Genomic DNA, 20,569 nt, shown 5'->3' with positions numbered 1-20,569 from the left:
TTTACTGTATTATTAATATTAAACGATCATTCTTGTTCATCAATCATACTGATATTAGCTTTAATGTTGGTGATTGGAAAATCCAGTTTATTTTATGGCCGTTGCCTGCGTTGCTCTGGCCGGACAGACAACTTTGCTGCACGCACTCAGGAAATGAATGGGTCATATTGTCCAAATAGTGACACTTTCTCGCTCACACCACGAGCAGAGAGCCGAAGTTACACTGAGACACCCTTTTGCCGGGTGAAACTGGGTCAGGATTACCAATCCCCGGGTGAGAAGTGCATCGCAATCTGGAGAGTGTGACTCATTTGTGCAAGTGCATGAATTTCTGCAGCTTTACGCCTTGTCCATGCAACCAGAGTTAGCTCAATCTGATCAACTCCTAATTTATTAAGAGAATTGCATTCCTTTACCTTGTTTTGACCACAGCTAAATTTACTCACTATATTTGCAATGGAATCTTGCCAACTCAACCGAAAGAAGTAGAAGCAAATTAACGATCAGTCAAAAAATTTTGGCAGACCAAATATGTAGTACGAATCGCATTCCAGAATTATCTCGTATTATAACAGATAAACACAGGGGCAGATGATGTTGTTATATATAAAGGTTACTACGGATTGAGGTAACGCTTTCAAACAAATAAATTAAAATTCCTATACAAATTCCGAAGGAAAGATGATATGAAACAGATCAAAGTACGGTATTCAGAAAGTTTCAAACCACGTACAATTAAAGCTGGGCGTCAAGCATCGCTTGAGCCGAATTTTCAAAACCGTAACATTAGAACTGAAGGCAATAAGCGTTTTTATGAAACATTTTATTCAAGTTCTCATCGAATTTTTATACGTAGTTTCAGGTTAATGCGTTGCAGCAAACTGATTCTCAAATTTAGAACTTGGTCCGACAGTTTTTGCTCGTTTTAATTGCATGGCATCCTTGGTATTTGTTTCGGACGTAGCAGTCCCAGGCCACGATGGATCGCCGCCTCTGAATATCGCTCATCCGCCCTCATTTGGGCCACCTGATGCACGATGCGCCGCTTTTGGAGCAAATTATGCCACAACCTTTTAGCAATTATCGAAATCTTTGCACATGTTCAAACTTCAAATAATTTTGAAACGGTTATCATATTGGAATAACATTGCAAGTATGAAAAAATTATATTCCTAATTATTATACTCCTAGTAAATACAAGCACGGATGACATTGAAAATAACAATAACCTCCCAAACGAACATTTGAAAGAACCATTCCCGCCGAAGAGCCTTACAAACAACTGGCACGCAGGCGCTTCCTTCCAAGGCCGCCGAGAGGACGGACGCGGTAATCGGATCTGCGTGACCAGCGGAAGTTTCCAGTTTCCGAGGGGAGAGAGAGGGAGGGGTTATCATAGGCAGGCAGGGTAGAGGAGAGGGGAGACAGGGGGAGGTGTTATCATAGGGCGGCAGGGTTGAGGAGAGGGGAGGCAGGGAGGGGAGGAATCAAGTCGCGTCTGCAGTCACATTGATCCTCGGCAGCAGCTGCGGTACACAGCTGACTAGGAGTGCAGCTGTAGCTGACTAGGAGTGAATTTGTAGCTGACTAGACGGGTAGCTGCAGTTGATCTATCTAAATCACTTGTAACTTCGATTTCCCTTAGTAGCAAAGAGTTTAGAGTTTATCAGCAGGCCTCGATGAAAAGATTTATCTATTTCGTCGAAGGCTCAACGAACGGAGTAAAAGCAGATTAAATACAGCACGCCTTCACGATAGGCACTGCGTGTTTATTTTCTGCAACCTGATAAACTAGGATGAATGTGACTAATGAACTATCGCTGCCAGAGTGGATTAAAGAGCGGTATCAGTAACGAGATCCGTATAGAGTGAATTTGATTATGCCGGAGCAACGATAGTAAGAGACCATTTTTTTAGTAAGGTTTCGATAGCAAGAGACCAAATCAGCAATCTATAAGAAAAAAATATTTAACTCAGTACTCACTGCAGTGAGTGAAAGAGAGCGCATTTTCTCATCGAAGAAAACATGAAGTCATGGACGGACAGACAGACGGGCAAACAGACACGGACAGACGGACGGACAGACGGACATGGTGAGCACAATAGTGCATTTTTTCATAAATGAGAAAATGCGCTAAAAACACTATAACTCAAAAGTCGGGAAAAGTATCTGACAAGAAAGCATCTCGTCGGCCACCAAGATTTCCCCCATAACTCCCAATTTTGCCCCTAACAGGCGCTGGACCTGCTCTGTTCTGAGCTCGTTTGCGTCCATCGAATCTTCGAGCTCGACGCCAAATGAATATCAATGACGAACCTAAGAGCAGGTAGCGCAGGATCGGGCAGCGCACTTAGAGAGTGCGAAGCGCATTCAGGGTTCAGTAAATCTGGGTTCTTCTGAAATCTGAAATTCATTCAATATCGGATTTTTAGAATCGATGTTGCAAAAAGTAACATTAAAAGTTTACAGGTATTAATTAAACTGTTAAGTGAATTGTAATGGGCTAAAATTAGCACTAAGTTGATTCAACGGTTAAGTTTTACATACAATGTGTTGCAAAATTATGAATTTTGAATTTGATGTAAATTTGTAAAGATGTTTTAGAAAGAATTTTAATCTTGGTGGGTACGTTCGTGTTGACCGGAAATTATCATTTTACTGAACGAGAGAGAAGACAGAGCCTCCGCCGTATTTTAAGCTTGATTACTCAAGATTGATGATTTACACGGAGTGTGAGTTGACTCGCTTATGTTATAGGTTATTCGTGTCACTATTAAATATGAAATATAATCAGAAGACCTTTATTTCCATAAATAGTTCATTCAAAACTGGTGGACGGCCAATGATATTAATATTAAAACTAACAAATGATTAATCTGAAGTGCAATGTGCGCAAAATTCGTCAACAAATCCCGGATTTCATCGAATGAATTTTACTTATAAAATTTGAGCGATTATCAACCTGGATCATGAAAAATAGTTTTTGCTGCAACACATGCGGACTAAGAGATTTAATTTGCTCAATAACCACCTATATAAGAGTAGACTTTTGAGATGAAAAACGATGCACAATTCCACAAAAAAGTTGGGGATTCACGGTCAAAAAAGTCTTGGGTTCACGGTCAACAATTCCAGAAGAAAACTTCGACTCGAAAGTCTCTTTATTTGGGCAGCATTGTTTAGTATCTCTCATGTTGGGTAACTTCGTCTGTGAATAATTTTATTAGCAATGATATATATGCCGGCTAGTTCAACATTTTTTTTGCACACAACACGAATGATGACTGTAGCTAAAGTCAAAACGTCAACTGATGGAGACTTTATGCCCTCCGATAAAAGAGCATATATATACCTTCGCGTGATATCTTTATTTACTAACGATTATTGGCATGAGGTCACAACAGAAAATGTTTTTCATACTTAAAACAAGATTGTGCAGAAGGTCCTTCTTGCAGGAATTGTAACAACCCAAATTTTATTGACGAGACGGATTCTCTTTTAAGCTTTCGGTCACAAGTTGTAATATCAAATAAATATATGACATAAAAAGAAAGTTTTGAATAGGTTATAGAATGCGTTTAAGGCGAATATACAGCTCGAAGCAAAGTATCAAAGTAAGCGGTTGCACCTCTATCAGAAAATACTCTCTGAGAAAAGAAGTACAAAACTAAATTCGGTTGACCAAGGTACTTCGAAACTGGAGTGTTGAGGATTGGTTAGGTATCATGTTGTTGATCCTACGAAGTTGATTTTTTATTATTAAATAATTTACTTTACTACGACAATATGTCACATATCCAGTTGCGCCCTATCTTTCAACGGGCCTTTCAATGCTGATTCTTGCAAAAATATCAACCAGTTATACCAGTTATATAGTTTAACAGGGTCTGAATTACTACCAGTATGGTATAACGTAGTAGTGAATGATAGGTCAATTTATTATTGTAGTTTTCTTCCCTTGTTCACAGAAAATCTAAACAATTGTCTATCCACTAGTCTAGTTCCACCAAAAAGTAGTACTGACCTATTCTGGACTATTAGTAACATGAGTAACCAAGTTTCCAGTTCTGGAAAGTCCAGTTCAAATTGTTAGTGGAATTGCACTATAATCTACAACTGAAAATGGGTTAAACTGTGACCAATAACTGGGAAATCATTTTACAAAAAATAAGAATCTTGAGCTGCAGAAGCAATGCAGTCGTTTGGGGAGCGCTGTCTGCACCTCAAATAGCTACAATGAATGCACGAAAAAAGACACCGGACACTGCCAAGCCATTACTTAGCCTCGGTCCTTCTTTCTGGTCAAATTTCTCGCAAGAGAGAAGAATCTGGGATAAACGTTAATATAATAATTCACTGTGAAGTTGTGATTCGGTCCTTCTTTCTCTTCGACCACATTTCTCGCAACAGAGAAGAATCTGGGATAAACGTTAATATGAAATTCACGGTGAAAGTTTTGATTTGGTCCTTCTTTCTCTTCGGCCAGATTTACCGCAACAGAGAAGAATCTGGGATAAGCGTTGATTTGAAATTCATGGTGAAATTTTTTATTTTATTTCAATTTTATTTGCTAGTACGATATTCAATTTCGAGCCAAATGCCAGAGGTTGCGAATTTTCACTAAGAAACAGGTTAGTTACTAAGACCGTATCAAACGTTTTCTCTCAGGTTGCGATTCAAACACGCAGATACAAAATTTGTAAGATTGAGACAAGAGCTTGCTTTTTATAAATAATCTTCTTATTCGTTTTTTCAACGAGTCGAACAAAATTTCTTGCTGGCGCCGGGGGATCAAAAAGCAGGTTACCAAATGACATTTTAATGGAATGCGACGTTTCGAAAATTCAATTCGGTAAAGCATGCTCTGGTCTTCAATCAAACTTGCATTAAAGAAAAGCTTCTGCCGAATTACACCAATTTGTCTAAATACTTGTCCAGGATAAATTTCAAGAGGGCTCAAAGCTCAATGCTCTACCTTAGCTGGACTTGCCAATCGTAGCAGAGGAACACAAGTTTCATATCATCGTACAACACAGTATAGACTACAGGCACAGAGTAAAATGTTCTAATCGAAGCCTCGAATGTGGGTGAGCGAGCAGTTCACTGCAGCGAAGAACCAACGGCTAGGAAAACATGGATTTATGTCACAGTTCCACTCTATGATGAACATTCCGTAATAGAAGCATGTACTTTTACTAAAGATTGTAATACAACGTAATACTACTAGTATTATCGTTATAATTATGTTTATTGTAATAGTTATGATTCGAGTGCAAAAGAAAATTTTACTAGATAGCGGCACTTGTGCGAACTTTCATGCTTCAGTTCACTGCTCTGAAAAGGCGCTTGAAAAGCAATATTTTAACAATAAACTCGGTTAAATAATTTATTAAGTATATTCATTTTGAATGAAAACACATGATTGTGAGATTAAATACGAACAAGAAAAGTACGGAATGTGAAAAAATTGAACGTGAAACAATTTTGATGGAAAAAGTTGTGATCGTAGTATTGAATAGAATCCACGATCTGTGGATTCTATTCTATCAAATGCTGCATCGGTGTCGCTAAAGAACGCCGGACTGAACGACTAAATACAATCAGTAACCAGCTATAAAGAGAAGAAAACATCACAAGAACAGTCACAGAATAAAAGCTGCAGCAATGCAATAGCAGAAAAAAAGCTGGTGGCAGAAGCAGCAGCAGTTGGCACTGGGCCATGTGATGGGCAGCGGCAGCAGCAGCAGCAGCAGCAGCAGCAGCAGCGGCAGTAGCAGCAGCAGCAGCAGCAACAGGCAAGTGGAAGCACCGCATCAGCTTGCGATAACACGCTGAAAATGCAGAGATAATTTGTCAGTATGGCAGGGGGCAAAAGTGATACGTAGCTAACTAAAAGGCGTGTTGAAGCAGTGATTCTTCAGTAACTCAATAACTTCAGAAACGTCCATAAAGTGGTAATTTAAGCGGCCACGGCTGTCACGTAATGACGATTGCAGACGCCGATATTTCGGTAACATAATGGCGTTAAGTTATGGCGATATGTCAGTCAGTTAGCAGCGTCTATATATAGAGACGGTGAGACATTGGCCGCATAGCGTCTTAAGAGTCGGCGATAAGTCGACCACATGGCAGCGTTTAGAGACGGCGATACCACTCGACAGCGGCGTTCAGAGGAGGTAATACGTCAGTAACATAACGGCGTTGAGAGGCGGTAATACTTGGGTAACTTAACGGCGTTCAGAAGCGGTACTACGTCGGTAACTTAACAGCGTTCAGAGGCGGTAATACGTCGGTAACTAAACGGCGTTCAGAGGCGGTAATACGTCGGTAACTTAACGGCATTTAGAAACGGTAATACGTCTGGAACTCTATAGATACGACGTGTAGGAATAATTATGCGACTGTAAACTCAACTCCAATCTTTAACAGCAAATAATGCATAGGATAGTTCATCTGTGCGTAGAAGTTACGTGGAAGCAGTAATTCGTCCAAAGGATTCAATCCCTCTAATGTAGAAGGTGATAACATTTAACAGCAGGCTGGAAATTAGGAGGGATAAAAAATGAACATGTTCACAAACCTATCATTTGGAATATAAAAATCTTAAACAATATTGCATTTTTTATCAGTTTTATGAATAGCTAGCATTTTTGAACTGATGAAGTTGCAAGTCTGGATAAATCTTGAATATATGAACAAGCATTCCTAAAATTGCACACTGTTAACGAAACCTCACCACAAGCTGAGCGTAGGATTGAACACAAGTAGCACCGTGAATACGCTCAATATTTTAACGGGATTTAAAATAATAACAATTTATCCAATGATATTGCTCGGGCAAGAGATTTATGTACTCAAATTGATGGGTACGGAAAATGCAAAATTCTGTTATATTGCCTTCTTAGTATACATATTTTAGTTAATGAATGGTATAGAAAAAGGACAAGTGGATAAAATGCAACGGGGAAATAAACTGAAGTACAATTATTGGAATGCCAGAAAGATTGATAATATAAAAAAAGAAGTGAAAGAGATAATATAATACGACGTAAGAAATTATACATCTAAGTGAATGTTAAATACTCATGGTGATGGAATGGGAAAAACGGCAAAAAAAATTAAGACAAACGAGGAAATATTTCGTCTGGAAAGCTAGCGCTAAAACCTCGCGTGAGCGCGCAGCTCAGCCGCCATCTGCGTCGGTAGCAGTCACGCAACCGCTGGCGGGCACCAAACCCTGCTACATATGCATGGAGTGGTAAACCCTGCTATGCATGGAGTGGTAAACCATGCTATGCATGGAGTGGTAAACCATGCTATGCATGGAGTGGTAAACCATGCTATGCATGGAGTGGTAAACCATGCTATGCATGGAGTGGTAAACCATGCTATGCATGGAGTGGTAAACCATGCTATGTATGGAGTGGTAAACCATGCTATGTATGGAGTGGTAAACCATGCTATGCATGGAGTGGTAAACCATGCTATGCATGGAGTGGTAAACAATATGCTATGCATGGAGTGGTAAACTATGCCATGCATGCAGTGGTGAGAGGTATTCGAAATTCGTGAAGTATTTGACATCCTGCGACGAGTTTATTCATCAGTGACGGAATTGAACATGAAATACGGCGAATAAAAAACTGCTAACGTAGAGGTCGTCTTTAGTTATCAAAACAGCTTTGTATTTATATGTGATAATTGACCCCTGTAAATCGTAGTTCTGACCAGGGGCGATACTTTCAAAACTCGCTAAGTGAACGGAAGTACTTACGCTCTATTTTCTTGTCTATGATTGGTGGATTTTGCTTGAAAGGCCGTCAATAATTGGCTGATGAACTTACGATCTCTTAACTTTTTTTGAAAGTATGGGCCCAGAATTGTACGGTTTTTATAGACGAGTGTCAAGCTAAGTGCAGTATATGAGGAGAGGTGACTTATGTGATATTGAAGGAAGCATTAATGACTTTTGTAGAAGGAAACATCAGATCAGAGACCTAAGCAACCTAGTTTTCATTACAATGTAAATGCAAAAGTGCCTACAACTTTTACAAGTCTCCATGCACTACCGGGACCATTATTGGACAATTAGCTGAACAATAGGATTCCTACCTTAGTGTTCAGCTACTGAAGGTGATGAAATTACTAAGGGTGATCAAATCAAAATCTCAAGTACTGAATCGATATTGTCTGTCCTGACGACACGGATTAATTTTTTTTACGTTGAATTTATAAAATAGTGAATTTATGTTTAAATACTGCAATAAATTAAGAAAATATTCACAAATTTCAACCAAGAATATTTAAACCGACATAATTACTTCAATGGATGCATAATGTGAAGAATATTTTAACGAAAAACATATATGGGGATTTTTAATAGATTAGATTCGTATAAGTCAGCAATGAAGACACGGTTTCGCAACACTTATTTAACGGTTTCTGAAATCAATACTAAAAAACAGGGTAAAAGAAATTACTGTATAAAACCTACATAAAAACCTTATATTTCCATTAAAATTGAATCGGCTATAAGCATACAATTAATAATCAATACCTATGAAATTACTGTGGCTCGGCATTCGCAAATAGCTCAGCTGACAGAGCACGGCTGATTAATTAACGAAGCTCGCACAAGTAAACTCGGTCATTAAACGTCAGCTTGGGAGTAGTGCGGAACGTTGTGTTTTAACAAATAGCATATCAACGGAATGAATTATTATTTATATTAAATAACTAATAATTTAATTGAACCGAATATAAATACGGATATAAATTCTAACTTACCGTGCGGAGGAATGAGACGTCATCCTGCTCGGATGAGCCTTCGTTATCAGCCATGCTGAATATGATCTATTCCTTCCTAATTTTCAACTATAATTATGTAACATGACATAATAACAACCAGTCTAACACCGAAAGCTCCTAAACACAACACAGCTATTTTTCCTGATTAAAAGCTGGCACCACCCGCAAACGATCCTTTCGTGCTGCTGGGCACACAGCAGCGCGATATAAAACGCGGCACAGACCGACACAACCCTACTCCACGCCCGCCTTAGGCAGAATGAGCACGTCACGTCTTGGCAGCGGTACAGGCTCGGACCAACTGACTTGCGGATGCGGAACTGGGGCCAACATGAAAAACACAAATAGTTTCTTCATGAGCAACTCGGTTGGACTTCGGATAAACGCAGCTATTGAAGTTGAAGCGTCTATTATTTTCAACAGAAAACTTTCAGAAAAGATCACTATAAGGTTTTCGCACGCACTCAATTTCAGCTTGAAGTACGAAATTATTTGAGCATAGATCGGGAATTGACTTGATATGTGCTAATGACAATCTATTACGGTTAGTATCACATCTGACGCGAATATCATGTATTGAATTTTTTTTACAAAATGGTTACGGAGCACATTTACTTTTCGTTGATACTTTTGGCGTGATTGCGCTGTCGCACTATGGATGCCAGTGACACAAGCGTTTGAATTACACATTTTAATGCTCACAATCAGTCGACTTAACCATTTGTCAACTGATCGTAGCTCTCGTTAACAAGCTTTTAGCTACTAATAAAATTGGTTACGGATAATATACTCGTACACACTGGGTTAATAAATTGGCTAACTATAACAGCATCGTAGTTTGAAAGCTGAAGTGAACATGTGAAGTACAAGTCTGAACTGAACATTGCCTGCAAATTTTGGAGCACTATTCACCAGGTTGTCGACTTCATTGGCAACACAAGTTTATGTTCAATCATTGCATTCAGGGTAAATAATTACAAGAGTAGAAACTAATAGCATTTTAATGGAATAAATGAATTCTAAAGTAAAAGACACTTGCACCAATTCATCACAAAGAAGTTCTCAACAATTAGCACACAAGTTATGAAATCCCGAACAAATAACAACAAACAAACGAATATTTCAATACTACGACCAAGAACGCTAAGCCAATTTCTCCATCAATATGTACACGCACGTCCTCGTAGAACATTGTCAGATGAAACATGAATATATCCTCTAAATTTGCAAACTGCTTAACACGGACAGCGATGAGATCCTTCCAGATAATTTCACCGAGCAACTTAATGCCTTGATGCCAATTTGAGTTTTTTCTTACCTGGAATAGTTTCACACCGTTTATGTTAAGCAAAATCAACTAATATTACTCAGGGGTTAGCGAGACATAATAAGTTCTCCAAGCCAAGAATATAAAAGCTAAGAATACGTCAAATAAATTCAAGATATCTTCTTTGGAAAAAACTCAACGGATGCTGGGGCTGATCAGCGAAACGTTAATGAAGATCTGGTGACTTTATTTTGCGTTTTCTACGTTTTTAAATTCTTGATGGACAACGTATCGATTTAAGCAGAATAATGATGAAGGTTTTCTTAAACTATTCTCTCTGTGTGCGATAGACAAGCCTTGATAGAAACAGCATTTGAGACTTTGTGACAACATTCTTCTTATTCTACAAGACTAACCGAGCGCATACGTGACGGTATTTGGCCTCAACCGCCATGACACATCACACCAAATTACGAAAAATACAGAAATTCGCTCTGGAGAATCTCGCACGCTTAGGGGGATAATTGGCTTTGTATCACAGACATTAAATAGCAGACAATTATTAGGCATTAAATAAGTTACGTTTCTTAATTTTTTATGCAGATTTTACACAAAATGACCTCTCAACATATAAATGGTCGTTCACAAGCCAAAATGATTCACACAATGTTATAATAAATATACTGTGACAGAATCGTAGTTTGAAAAACATAGGAACTCTAGCACGTCTTACTTTTTAATGCAAGAGCTGAAACAATGTCAGATTGCACGCAAAACGTACCTATAGCTGAAAATAACATCTATAGCTTAATTACCAGAGCAAAGAACAACAATAACCTTAAACAGGACTGGGAAAAGTAAGCCACAAACATGCACGCGGATTACCAAAAAATTTAGAAGCAAAGGATACAAGGCAAAATTAATATAATCAGAGGTAAAGTAAATCTAGAACAATAACCTAGTCAGATGCTGCTAGAACGAGAAACTCCGAATGAGGATATAATTGAAATATCTCCCAGAACTATTTCTTAATGCTACTTGGGAGACAGTTGTTCTAGTTTTAAACATTACCTTCTGGATGGATAGATATAACATTAAGAATCATCATTCGTAAACTCTTGAAAGTGATATAATGTCTCTCAAATTGTAACTGTGCTGTAGTAGCTCCTTGCTTCTTGCATGAGGCCGAATTATTACCAATTGAATCTGAAATGCATTATTCTCGCAATTGCGTTCACCGTGTATCTTGAATATTGGCTTATTTTCCATCACAAGTCACCAAACATCGATTCGCTCCTCGATAGAAAAAGGTAGATTCCAAAAATGTAAGGGTTAAATATGCTTAGAAGGAATCTGATCGCGAATTATTCCACACTTAAATATATGGAATCCATTACGTTATTACGTACATTTGATGGTAACCACTCGCATGTCATAGATGAAATCATTTATCCATTAAAGATACATTATTGACGTCGAGGAAAGACAATGGAGAATCATGATGCAGCAGAATAAGCAAAGGTGACAATCCGAAATTCACAGAGATGGACGTTATTTGTTCACTCATTGGACAAACAAATAAAATGGTTATTCAGATTTGCAGGAACAATGACATTTCTGAAGTCTCCTCACGTGAGACTTTAAACGGGTGTGGGCGTTGTAACGTTGGGACTCTTAAAAAATAAATGATTTTCCAGGAAGCACACAAACTGCAAGAATTTTTGAAGTGAGAAAAGCTCTAACGATCATTAGGGACAAACTCGACAACTACTTCATCAAGGAGTCTTTAGACATTAGCAAAATTCGACATTAGGTAATCGTTGACTCATGCAAAAAATAATAAAGTAATCTGGTAAAAAATGTTATTGGAACTCTTGGAATGACCGGTACTTAGCAATGACGGGCAATAATCGACCACTTAAACGCGGGGGAAAATATTTGAGAGAAGAGAATGAGCCTACACGTCAGCGCTATGTCACTCAACATTCATACCACTTTACTCAATTGATCATGCCACACAGAGCATTTGACTTCATCGTTGTCAACATCAATACAGATAGAAAATTGATAAATTCACAAAACTTCCTGCCATTGCACAACTTTCAATAATCAATGAAAATTTCAAGTGGTAATTCACCGCATGTTGTGGAACTACTGCACTGGTCAGGTTTTTGTGACAATCCTCTTGGACAAGCTTGTTCCTGACGAGTCCTGATCCTTCACGACATCTGCGTTCCCTGTCTTCAGGCCGTGCGTGGGAGTGGCGCCCGTCTGTGTGGTGGCTGAAGTGGTGAAGGTTGAGTTCGTTGGGATCGCGGCAGAAGAAGACGTGAGCGTCGTCAGTGTTTCGGCGATGCGCGTCTTGAGGCGCTCTAGGTTGAAGAAAGCCTCGATCCGCTCAGAGGGGCTGAGCTTCGTCTCGATAGCGCGAACCTGAGTCCAATGTTGCCGGCGGCTGTCCTCCGACATGCTAGAGTCGACTCTGCAACACCGGACCGTTACAGCACAAATGAAAATACTTGAAACTGAACTTGCAGTGCAATATCAAACGAGAGAATAAACTTGCCTTTACAGATTAATAATATTAACTTGTATATGCGAAGGATAGGTAAGTCATAATTAAATTCGCAAAAATTCAAGAAAGCTTGCTAATTTATCTCTGAATGAGCCAGATGGAGAAATTTGCTCGTAACTGCATCGCTTTCTCAATGTAGTTTACTTGCAGAAGAATAAGTCTGGAATGCTGGACAAGGTTTAAATAAAGATAAATATGATAGGAGAGGCTACAGAATACAGCGTGGGCTATTCCAAACTCACTTGAAGGTGTGAGGATCGATGTAGAAGTTCCACAGTGTCCACAAAACCAGCAGGACCAAGATGCCAAGCCAGAGAGACACTATGTGCCTGAAAATAATGTCGAAGAATTGATTATTTCAGTCAGTCCCACGTACAAATTCTTGATGATTGGTAAATAGATTAGTAAGTCGTAGAACACCCAGAAAGACATTATAATTGTACTCCTACTTTTTGAATACAATAGAAGAGCTAAATGGCTTAGTTGTTTCAGGATCGTCTGATAACTAAGCTATCTGCTGGTTACCTCATGATATTCACCATTGAAAATTTGCCAATTTTTTAATCATTTTAGTGCATTGTTTAAATTTTCAACATGCCTGACAATACTCGACTCATAAAATGTACCTAGTGTTCATTTAGGCTTTAATTAAATTATTTTTACGTGACTTGGACATTGACGCTTACTGTGCCGACGACATGAATGATACCTAAACACCAGTCCCGCCTTCACAACAGTACATAGTACCTGGGGAAGGGGATGGTCACGGTCTCCCAGCCAAACTTGAGCACGATGAGCAGCTCCGTGCAGATGATGGCCAGGAATATCCAAGACTGGCGACCAATTTTATCAACATCACTGTGAAAAAAAATCACAGTAAAAGAGCTGCGTTGAATTTATAGGACAGCAAGTTGCCTATTTAGAATTTTAATAAATTTAAATGGCTCCCCATGGGATGAAGAAGGTCCTTAAATTTAGAAAATATTGTCCCATGCGGATACTTAGTGTAATGAAATCAATAATGAAATGGTGAAAACATTTTTAGTGCAACATATTGTGTTAACGGCAACATTAATAGAAGGGGCGAAATTTCAAATTGTGGCATATTACAACGGAAAACACGCCAGTGAGCCATTGCCTTAAGGGTTTGAAGAATACAAGAGCTAGATAAATCAAAATTCAAGACTGAATTAATAATTAGCATGACTAAGTTCTGTGAACCCACGGGTCGTCGAGGAACTGGAATGTTTCCCTGAGCGCCACAGCGCCCCAGGGCAGCACGAGCAGCAGACGGCACAGGTTGACCCAGTGGCCGGGGGGTATCCAGAGTACGAACTTCAGGTAGAACGTGTTCAGTTCTACCAGCAGGAACTGGTGAGTAAATATGGACAACATGAGAGAATAAGCATAATTTTGAATGTTTGGAAACCTCTAGTCATTGACAAATGAAATAGCTGCGTTGTTACGGGATATGAGTAAATAATAGTGTTGAGGAAATCGCTTCTTGATTAGTAAATAATATGTTGGCAATGCCGATGTAAAGAACTGATGATCGAATAACAACAGATATTAATTATAGAAATAATTTGGGACACAAGTAAGAAATTGTGCCAAGATGAAAAGCATCGCTTGTACAGGGATGTTAATTTCCATGAAATAAGTGTAAAAAAATTGCTCATCAAAAAAGGTTATGATTAGAGCGTCCATAAAATAAGGCTGGTTGAAAATAAAGTAACTGACGCCGGCAATGAGGAGCAGTACGGCGCACCAGCGTCCCAGAGACGAGAACGGCTTCCAGTCATAGTCCACCCACACGTAGGGCCCAAACTGTGCTAAGATCCGACGCAACTTCCCTCTGAAAATTAGATGATTGCATTGAATATTTTTATTACGAATCAACCGCTGACCATTCATCAAGCACTTGAAAACTCAATGTATTTACACAAAGCAAAGAGATATATGTTGATATATTAAGGCTAGATAATGACTTGGTGCTGACAAGTTGTGGGTGAGGTTGAACGTTCTAATTATTCAGGCTGAATAAGGACTAGCAAAGAATGGAAAAATCAATGAACTCAATAAAGTATAAGTCAAATAACAGCTTAAGAGATGCACTAAAAACGTCAATATATAATAAAATTATTTAAAACGAGGTACTGATCAGCATTGACTGTCTTAAATTTTAAAAAGGAATAAACCTAAAAACAAACGACACTATATCGACGTTAATAAGACATCAGGGTAACTAAATGTACATGAAATGCACTTGACAATCAATCAAGTGACAATCAATCTTCAGTGACTAAATGAGATCAGTATGACGATTTGGCTTACCTGTAGGAAGGGATGTTCCAGAGGCCTCTCCAGTGGTATGTCTTCATGCTAAAGTAGTTCAGAGTGAGCAAGCCAAAGTAAATACCCAGGCCATTGCATACCAACGCGTCCATAATCCACTGAAAAACATGACAGTAAAATGCATGGTTCATCTTCATGGTGCCTGTAAAACAATATGTTAAAGAGATGTGACAAATAAACGATATGATGAAGAATAATGATGAATGAACAATATGATAAAGAGAAATGATGAATGAATGATTTGATAAAGAAATGATGGATGAATGATACGCTGAGGATAAATGATGAGTAAACAATATGATAAAGAAAAACAATGGATGAACGACATAATAGAGTTCAGCTCATGAAGAGAAATGATGAATAAAACAGATGATGACGAGAGTTTGGGCCACAAAGAGAAATACTGCACGAATGAAACAATATTGGAATATAGATCAGAGATGGCAGATTAGTGGTGGTAACTCACGTGGTCCCACCAACACTCAGAGAAATTTGGTAGTTGGTGCTCCAGGGTGTACTCCAGCACCTCGAACATGATGGAGATCACCCAGCACAGCCACCAGTCCCGCAGCAGCAAAGTTTTGGACCACCACCCAAGCAAGTGCAGAGGAACAAACAGATCCATTTTATCCTGAACACAAATGCTTCAATAAATTATGCATTAGACATAGTTTGATGATAATGCGGCATCTGAACAAACCAGCTCATTTTTCTTAGAACAAATCAATGTTTATATATATGATGGAAATTTTCGTTTTTTTTTTGTGAAGAAATTTCAATCTCATTTTGTTAGCAAGCACATGTCAGTTAATTTGTTTTGGTTATGGGATGAATAAATTGGATTTGTGCTTATCATAAAGGGTGAAAATCCTTCATTGTTTGTAATACTTTCTGGAATGGAATAAGCACAATGAATATATTCATACTATATTGAATCTAACAATACCAATCAAAGAGCAAGGTACAATAGGTGGCAATGTTGTAGGTAGTTCAAATTAAAAATTAAAGAAGAACCAACATAGAGGCACTCCACTTTTAATCCAATGAGAAAGTGTCCAAAACTAGAACTTTACTATCCATAAATCTAGGGATTTGTAGAGCATTATAGAGTCAATTCCTACCCAGATGTTGTGATAAGGATCTTCGGGCATGGATGGATCATACAGCAAGCAGTTGCCGCCATAGTCCTTTTCTTCAAGAGGCACTCCAAGCTTAGGGTCCAAATGTTTCAACAGCTTTCTGGCTGTATCTGTGCTCTGTAAAGAATAAGTAAACATTATTTTGATCAAGCCAACCAAAAGAATTTCCTGACCACTTTTAAACAACGTGTCCTATTCAGAATATCAAACAACATTTCAATAAACTACAAGATGAATTGTGAATTGCAAGTTTCTTGGTTCTAGGGTAAAAGAAAGCTTGTGTTATCCAACAGCAGAAGAAGAAGAAACCTCTAACCTGGTACAAGAAGAAGATGAGGCAGAGCTCATAAACAATGGAACAGGTGAAGGTGAAGCGCCATAGGGCTGGGTGTGGTCGCTTGAAGGGTCCATCGGGAGTGACAGTCACACCAAGAAGAACAAAACATGACACCATTGCCACAAGACCCCTGTAATGTGCAAAGTATTTCAGTGGTAGTAGATCAATTTTTTAAATCTATTGTGGGCCAGCATTCAATAGAGTATAGGAAAGAATTAATTGAGCCTCAACCTTCAAATTTTAGATTTGCTGAGTGTGCCAAAAATTTTCAAATATGGAGGACCTTTTTTTAATCCAGTTTATTCATTTTTACAGCTAAGGTCAAGTAGCTCAAATTTGCTACTTGAGCAAAAAATTGCTCGACATCTCCTTGCTTGGCTCAGTTACCGTTTGGTGTTGTCCACAACATTTTGATCCTCAGTAGACAGAGCTTCATACAGTAAGAATCCAACCATAAGAAAGAGGGTTGTCAGTGTGTGCGCTCTCCTGTTAATGAACAGAAGAAAAAGTGAAAAACAAGTGTGTATATAATATATATATCAAATAACTATAACATCATAGTTTTAGTTAACTGATGCATTAAAAGAGCTGCAGTAAGATTTTAAATAAGTAAAATTGATAGCATATTTAATAGAATACATGAACCTGTTATTTGCCATTTAGCAATTAGAAAGGAGATTCATCAAATAAAAATTTGGGAAAATTTTTTCAATATACATACCAGAAATAGGTAAGAGTGCCATCATCAAAGAAATTGCCTTGAGCTGGTGGTTCTCCTGTCCAGTCATGAGTGGGCGGGACTAGATTTTCTTGAGATTCATGGCTGTTTTTCCGTCTTTTCCTTCCCCTCTCAAAATTGCCACACTTGCAGCAGCTTTTGACAGAACTTGAGTAGCTAGATTCATAATGAACAGACTGGGACACAAAAGGGTTGTTAAGATTTAATTCTGGTTGATCTTCAGAGTAGGTTTTGCTAAAGGAAAAAGAAGATTTTCCAGCAGCAAAATCAGTACTAGATGCTGGTAATTTGGATGACATTGCATACCTGAAATGAAATCAATAGAATTTTTTACATAAAAAATAGTTCTGAAAACCTTTTAGAAGTTAACATTGAGTATTTGTTTACTAGAAAGTTTTAAGAAAAGAATGGACAAGTGCTATTTTAGAGAAGCAAAAACTGCCAGAGACTGGCAGAGAATGATATATTTTCAATTAATTTGGAATCTTGGCACTCAATTTGAATTGTGCACTTTTGTTAACAATTAAATATGAGCCTATTACTATTCAGGACAATAAGGAGGTTAACCATTTAATGGGAATCCTGCAGATCCAAATAAAATACTTAAAAAAAAACTTTTTAAAAATTCACATTTTTCTTGTGGACTTAATAGAAAATAAATTATGGCTCACCCCAACATTTGATCAAATTGTAGATTTATGATTAAAGCAAAAAGCACACAACACACGAATTTTGGAAATTTGATGGTGAACGTACAGACCAACTTACGTTTTTTGGGGTGAGCCATAATTTATTTTCTACTTTCAAGTCCATAAGAAAAAACATGTTTTTTTAAAAGGTTTTTTTTAAGCATTTTATTTTCTACTTTTTAGTCCACAAGAAAAACGATTAAGACTTGATTAAGTATGACTTGATGTACGTATCAATGATACGCAGCATCAGCACCTGCTCGTCCATAACGTCAGCGCCCACACGTCATACTATATATATATACTTTACTCAATTAAGCTAATTTAGGTCTCTAATTGCTAGTCTTTCATGATTATATCTGAAATTGTTAGGCAAAAATAGCCTGCATGCCGAATTCTAGATCTCCAGAGCAATCAGAAGTGGGCTAATTTTTGTAGTCAATGTTAACAAACAAATCCAAAAACAAACAAACGCAAAGCTAAGATAAGAAAATGGTAGGAAAGTTCAAGTTGTGGAACAGAAGGGTTTCACAGAGGGAAGCCTATATTAAATGCCTGAATCTCAATAAGAATAGCTAAAGCTGGATTTTTTAGAAACCAGTTTATTTTCAAAGTTGAAAAGAATTGTCCTCCAGTTCAAAATTGTATTCAGCATCATGGTAGGCCTAATGCAGTAATGCTGATATCAGTGATGGCAAGGCTGTGGCCTGTGAAAGCCTGTGATGCTTTACTGGTCAATTCATATTTCAAATTCATAGGTCTAATAGGTTATTCAAAAATCAAGAATCTGAAATGGTCTCTGCTTTGCCACTTTGCAGGCTTGCAGCTTGCACTTTGCAGCCTGTGAGCAGTGAGCCTAATATCATAGTGATATGTGATATCTGTCACTGTCAGTGTCAGGCTGACTGTCACTGAAATTCAGCAATCAGCATTTCAGCAATTTGCTAAGATTAACAATTCATGTTGTTGGCCATCAATAATAAATAAAACATTCAGTTTCATGCTCAGATGCTCTTGCAGTGTGAAAATGGCAGAGAAGCTCAAGCCTTTATCATTGTAGTTTGTAGGTAGCTAGCTACCGAAAAATAATTAAATAAGGAGCATATTTTCTACATAGTACAGTGCACACCTTCCCAAATTTAATTCACCATAGGTATCGTATCTATATTGATATTGAAAATGGTTTGTACTTTGTACTTGTAGTCCAGCTCCATCATCAGTCCAAAAAGCTAAAAAAAATGAAAACAATCCTATAATTCAGACTGACAATCCTATAATTCAGACTGACAGACTCCAAAGTCAGACATTAAAGCCTAAAATTGACAAATATGGTTAAAATCTATATTGATATTGAAAATGGTTTGTACTTTGTAGTCCAGCTCTATCATCAGTCCAAAAAGCTAAAAAAAAAAATGAAAACAATCCTATAATTCAGAGTTTTTAGACTGACAGACTCCAAAGTCAGACATTAAAGGCTTAAACTAAAGCCTAAAATTGACAAATATGAGACAAATCAAGCCAAAAATCTAAATCAAACTTGCAGAGCCTAGAAAATAAAACCAAGCGTTTAATAGTCTCAATAGTAGTAGTAGATACCCAGTCTGTAGAGTATGGCCTTTTAGCTCGAGATATTGGCGTCTTTTGAAAATTTTTATCAGCCACCTCGACCTTACATTGGCGTCTTTTGAGGATCTTCATCAGCCATCTCGACCTTACATCGGCGTCCCGTTGCGGTCACCGCGATCTGAAAGGTGCGGCGTGAGCACCGGAGGCCCATTTTGGGATGTACTCCAGCATGCCAGGAAAAAAAGTTGCCAGAATGTTTGCTAGAAAAACCAAAGTGCATATCTGACCATTGTCTGATGATCGATACTGAGGCACATGCTTTACGACTGATTCGGCCAATGCCCAACAATGATGCACGCACTTGCGCGATCGACGCAGCTGTTGCTCAATGATTGACATAGATGCCCAAACTTTACGATCAATGATCGACACGGATGCACGCATTTTACGAGCTATGATGAATTTTAGTGGAAAAAAAATTATTATGTAACTTTGCTATTTTTGAGGATTCATTATAATTATTCCCATATATTCTTAAGTTTGATTGGCACGGTTTTGCTTAACATGGTAAAACTCGGGGATTTATTAACCGCATTAATCAAGAGATTACTGTATGGCTCACCCCAACATTTGCTCAAATTGTAGATTTATGATTAAAGCGAAAAGCACACAACACACGAATTTTGGAAATTTGATGGTGAACGTACAGCCCGACTTACATTTTTTGGGGTGAGCCATAATTCATTTTCTACTTTTTAGTCCACAAGAAAAACGTGTTTCTTTAAAAAGGTTTTTTTTTCTAAGCATTTTATTTTCTACTTTTTAGTCCACAAGAAAAATGATTACAACTTCATTAAGTATGACTTGATGTACGTATCAATGATACGCAGCATCAGCGCCTGCTCGTCTATAACGTCAGCACCCACACGTCATACTATACCGTAAAATGGGGTAACTTAGACCAGCGGGGTAACTTAGACCACTTTTCGTTTTTTCAACAAAAACCCCCACAACTCAAAAACTATTTGACATAGAAAAATTTTGTCAATGGGCATTAAAGGCCTAATACTGAGGCTACATAACACAATAGAAA

At 38.0% G+C, this 20,569-nt stretch overlaps 2 protein-coding genes across 2 annotated transcripts in view; both read right to left on the bottom strand.

Moving 5' to 3' along the window:
- LOC108667979 (ryanodine receptor-like) overlaps positions 1-9,092 on the bottom strand; it is a gene marked incomplete at its 3' end in the record, with an annotated part of 62,720 nt that extends 53,628 nt beyond the window's left edge. Inside the window, 1 exon segment of the mRNA XM_047884478.1 lies at positions 8,789-9,092. Coding sequence (XP_047740434.1) covers positions 8,789-8,842 — 54 coding nt within the window.
- Positions 9,093-9,792: 700 nt separating this feature from the next.
- Positions 9,793-17,541, bottom strand: LOC108667978 (phosphatidylserine synthase 2). Its single transcript, XM_018155090.1, has 11 exons — positions 17,204-17,541; positions 16,870-16,968; positions 16,462-16,612; positions 16,128-16,262; positions 15,473-15,637; positions 14,986-15,104; positions 14,392-14,506; positions 13,877-14,022; positions 13,399-13,509; positions 12,894-12,980; positions 9,793-12,558 (listed from the first exon to the last, which is right to left on the bottom strand). The coding sequence occupies exons 1-11, from the start codon at positions 17,518-17,520 to the stop codon at positions 12,240-12,242; spliced, it is 1,764 nt and encodes a 587-aa protein (XP_018010579.1). The 5' UTR covers positions 17,521-17,541; the 3' UTR covers positions 9,793-12,239.
- Between the last annotated feature and the right edge of the window lie 3,028 nt (positions 17,542-20,569).

This window comes from Hyalella azteca, unplaced genomic scaffold (genome assembly GCF_000764305.2).
Source record: "Hyalella azteca isolate HAZT.00-mixed unplaced genomic scaffold, Hazt_2.0.2 contig1933, whole genome shotgun sequence".
Lineage (NCBI taxonomy): Eukaryota > Metazoa > Arthropoda > Malacostraca > Amphipoda > Hyalellidae > Hyalella > Hyalella azteca.
This window is presented reverse-complemented; position numbering and strand designations above follow the sequence as displayed.

Excerpts from the sequence above, each read along its gene's own strand:
- LOC108667978 (XM_018155090.1), bottom strand. The coding sequence starts at position 17,520 with ATGTCATCCAAATTACCAGCATCTAGTACTGATTTTGCTGCTGGAAAA. Across the intron at positions 16,969-17,203 it reads GGCACTCTTACCTATTTCTG|GAGAGCGCACACACTGACAA; the intron begins GTATGTATATTG and ends GTTCATTAACAG. Across the intron at positions 14,507-14,985 it reads TGGAACATCCCTTCCTACAG|AGGGAAGTTGCGTCGGATCT; the intron begins GTAAGCCAAATC and ends TCTAATTTTCAG.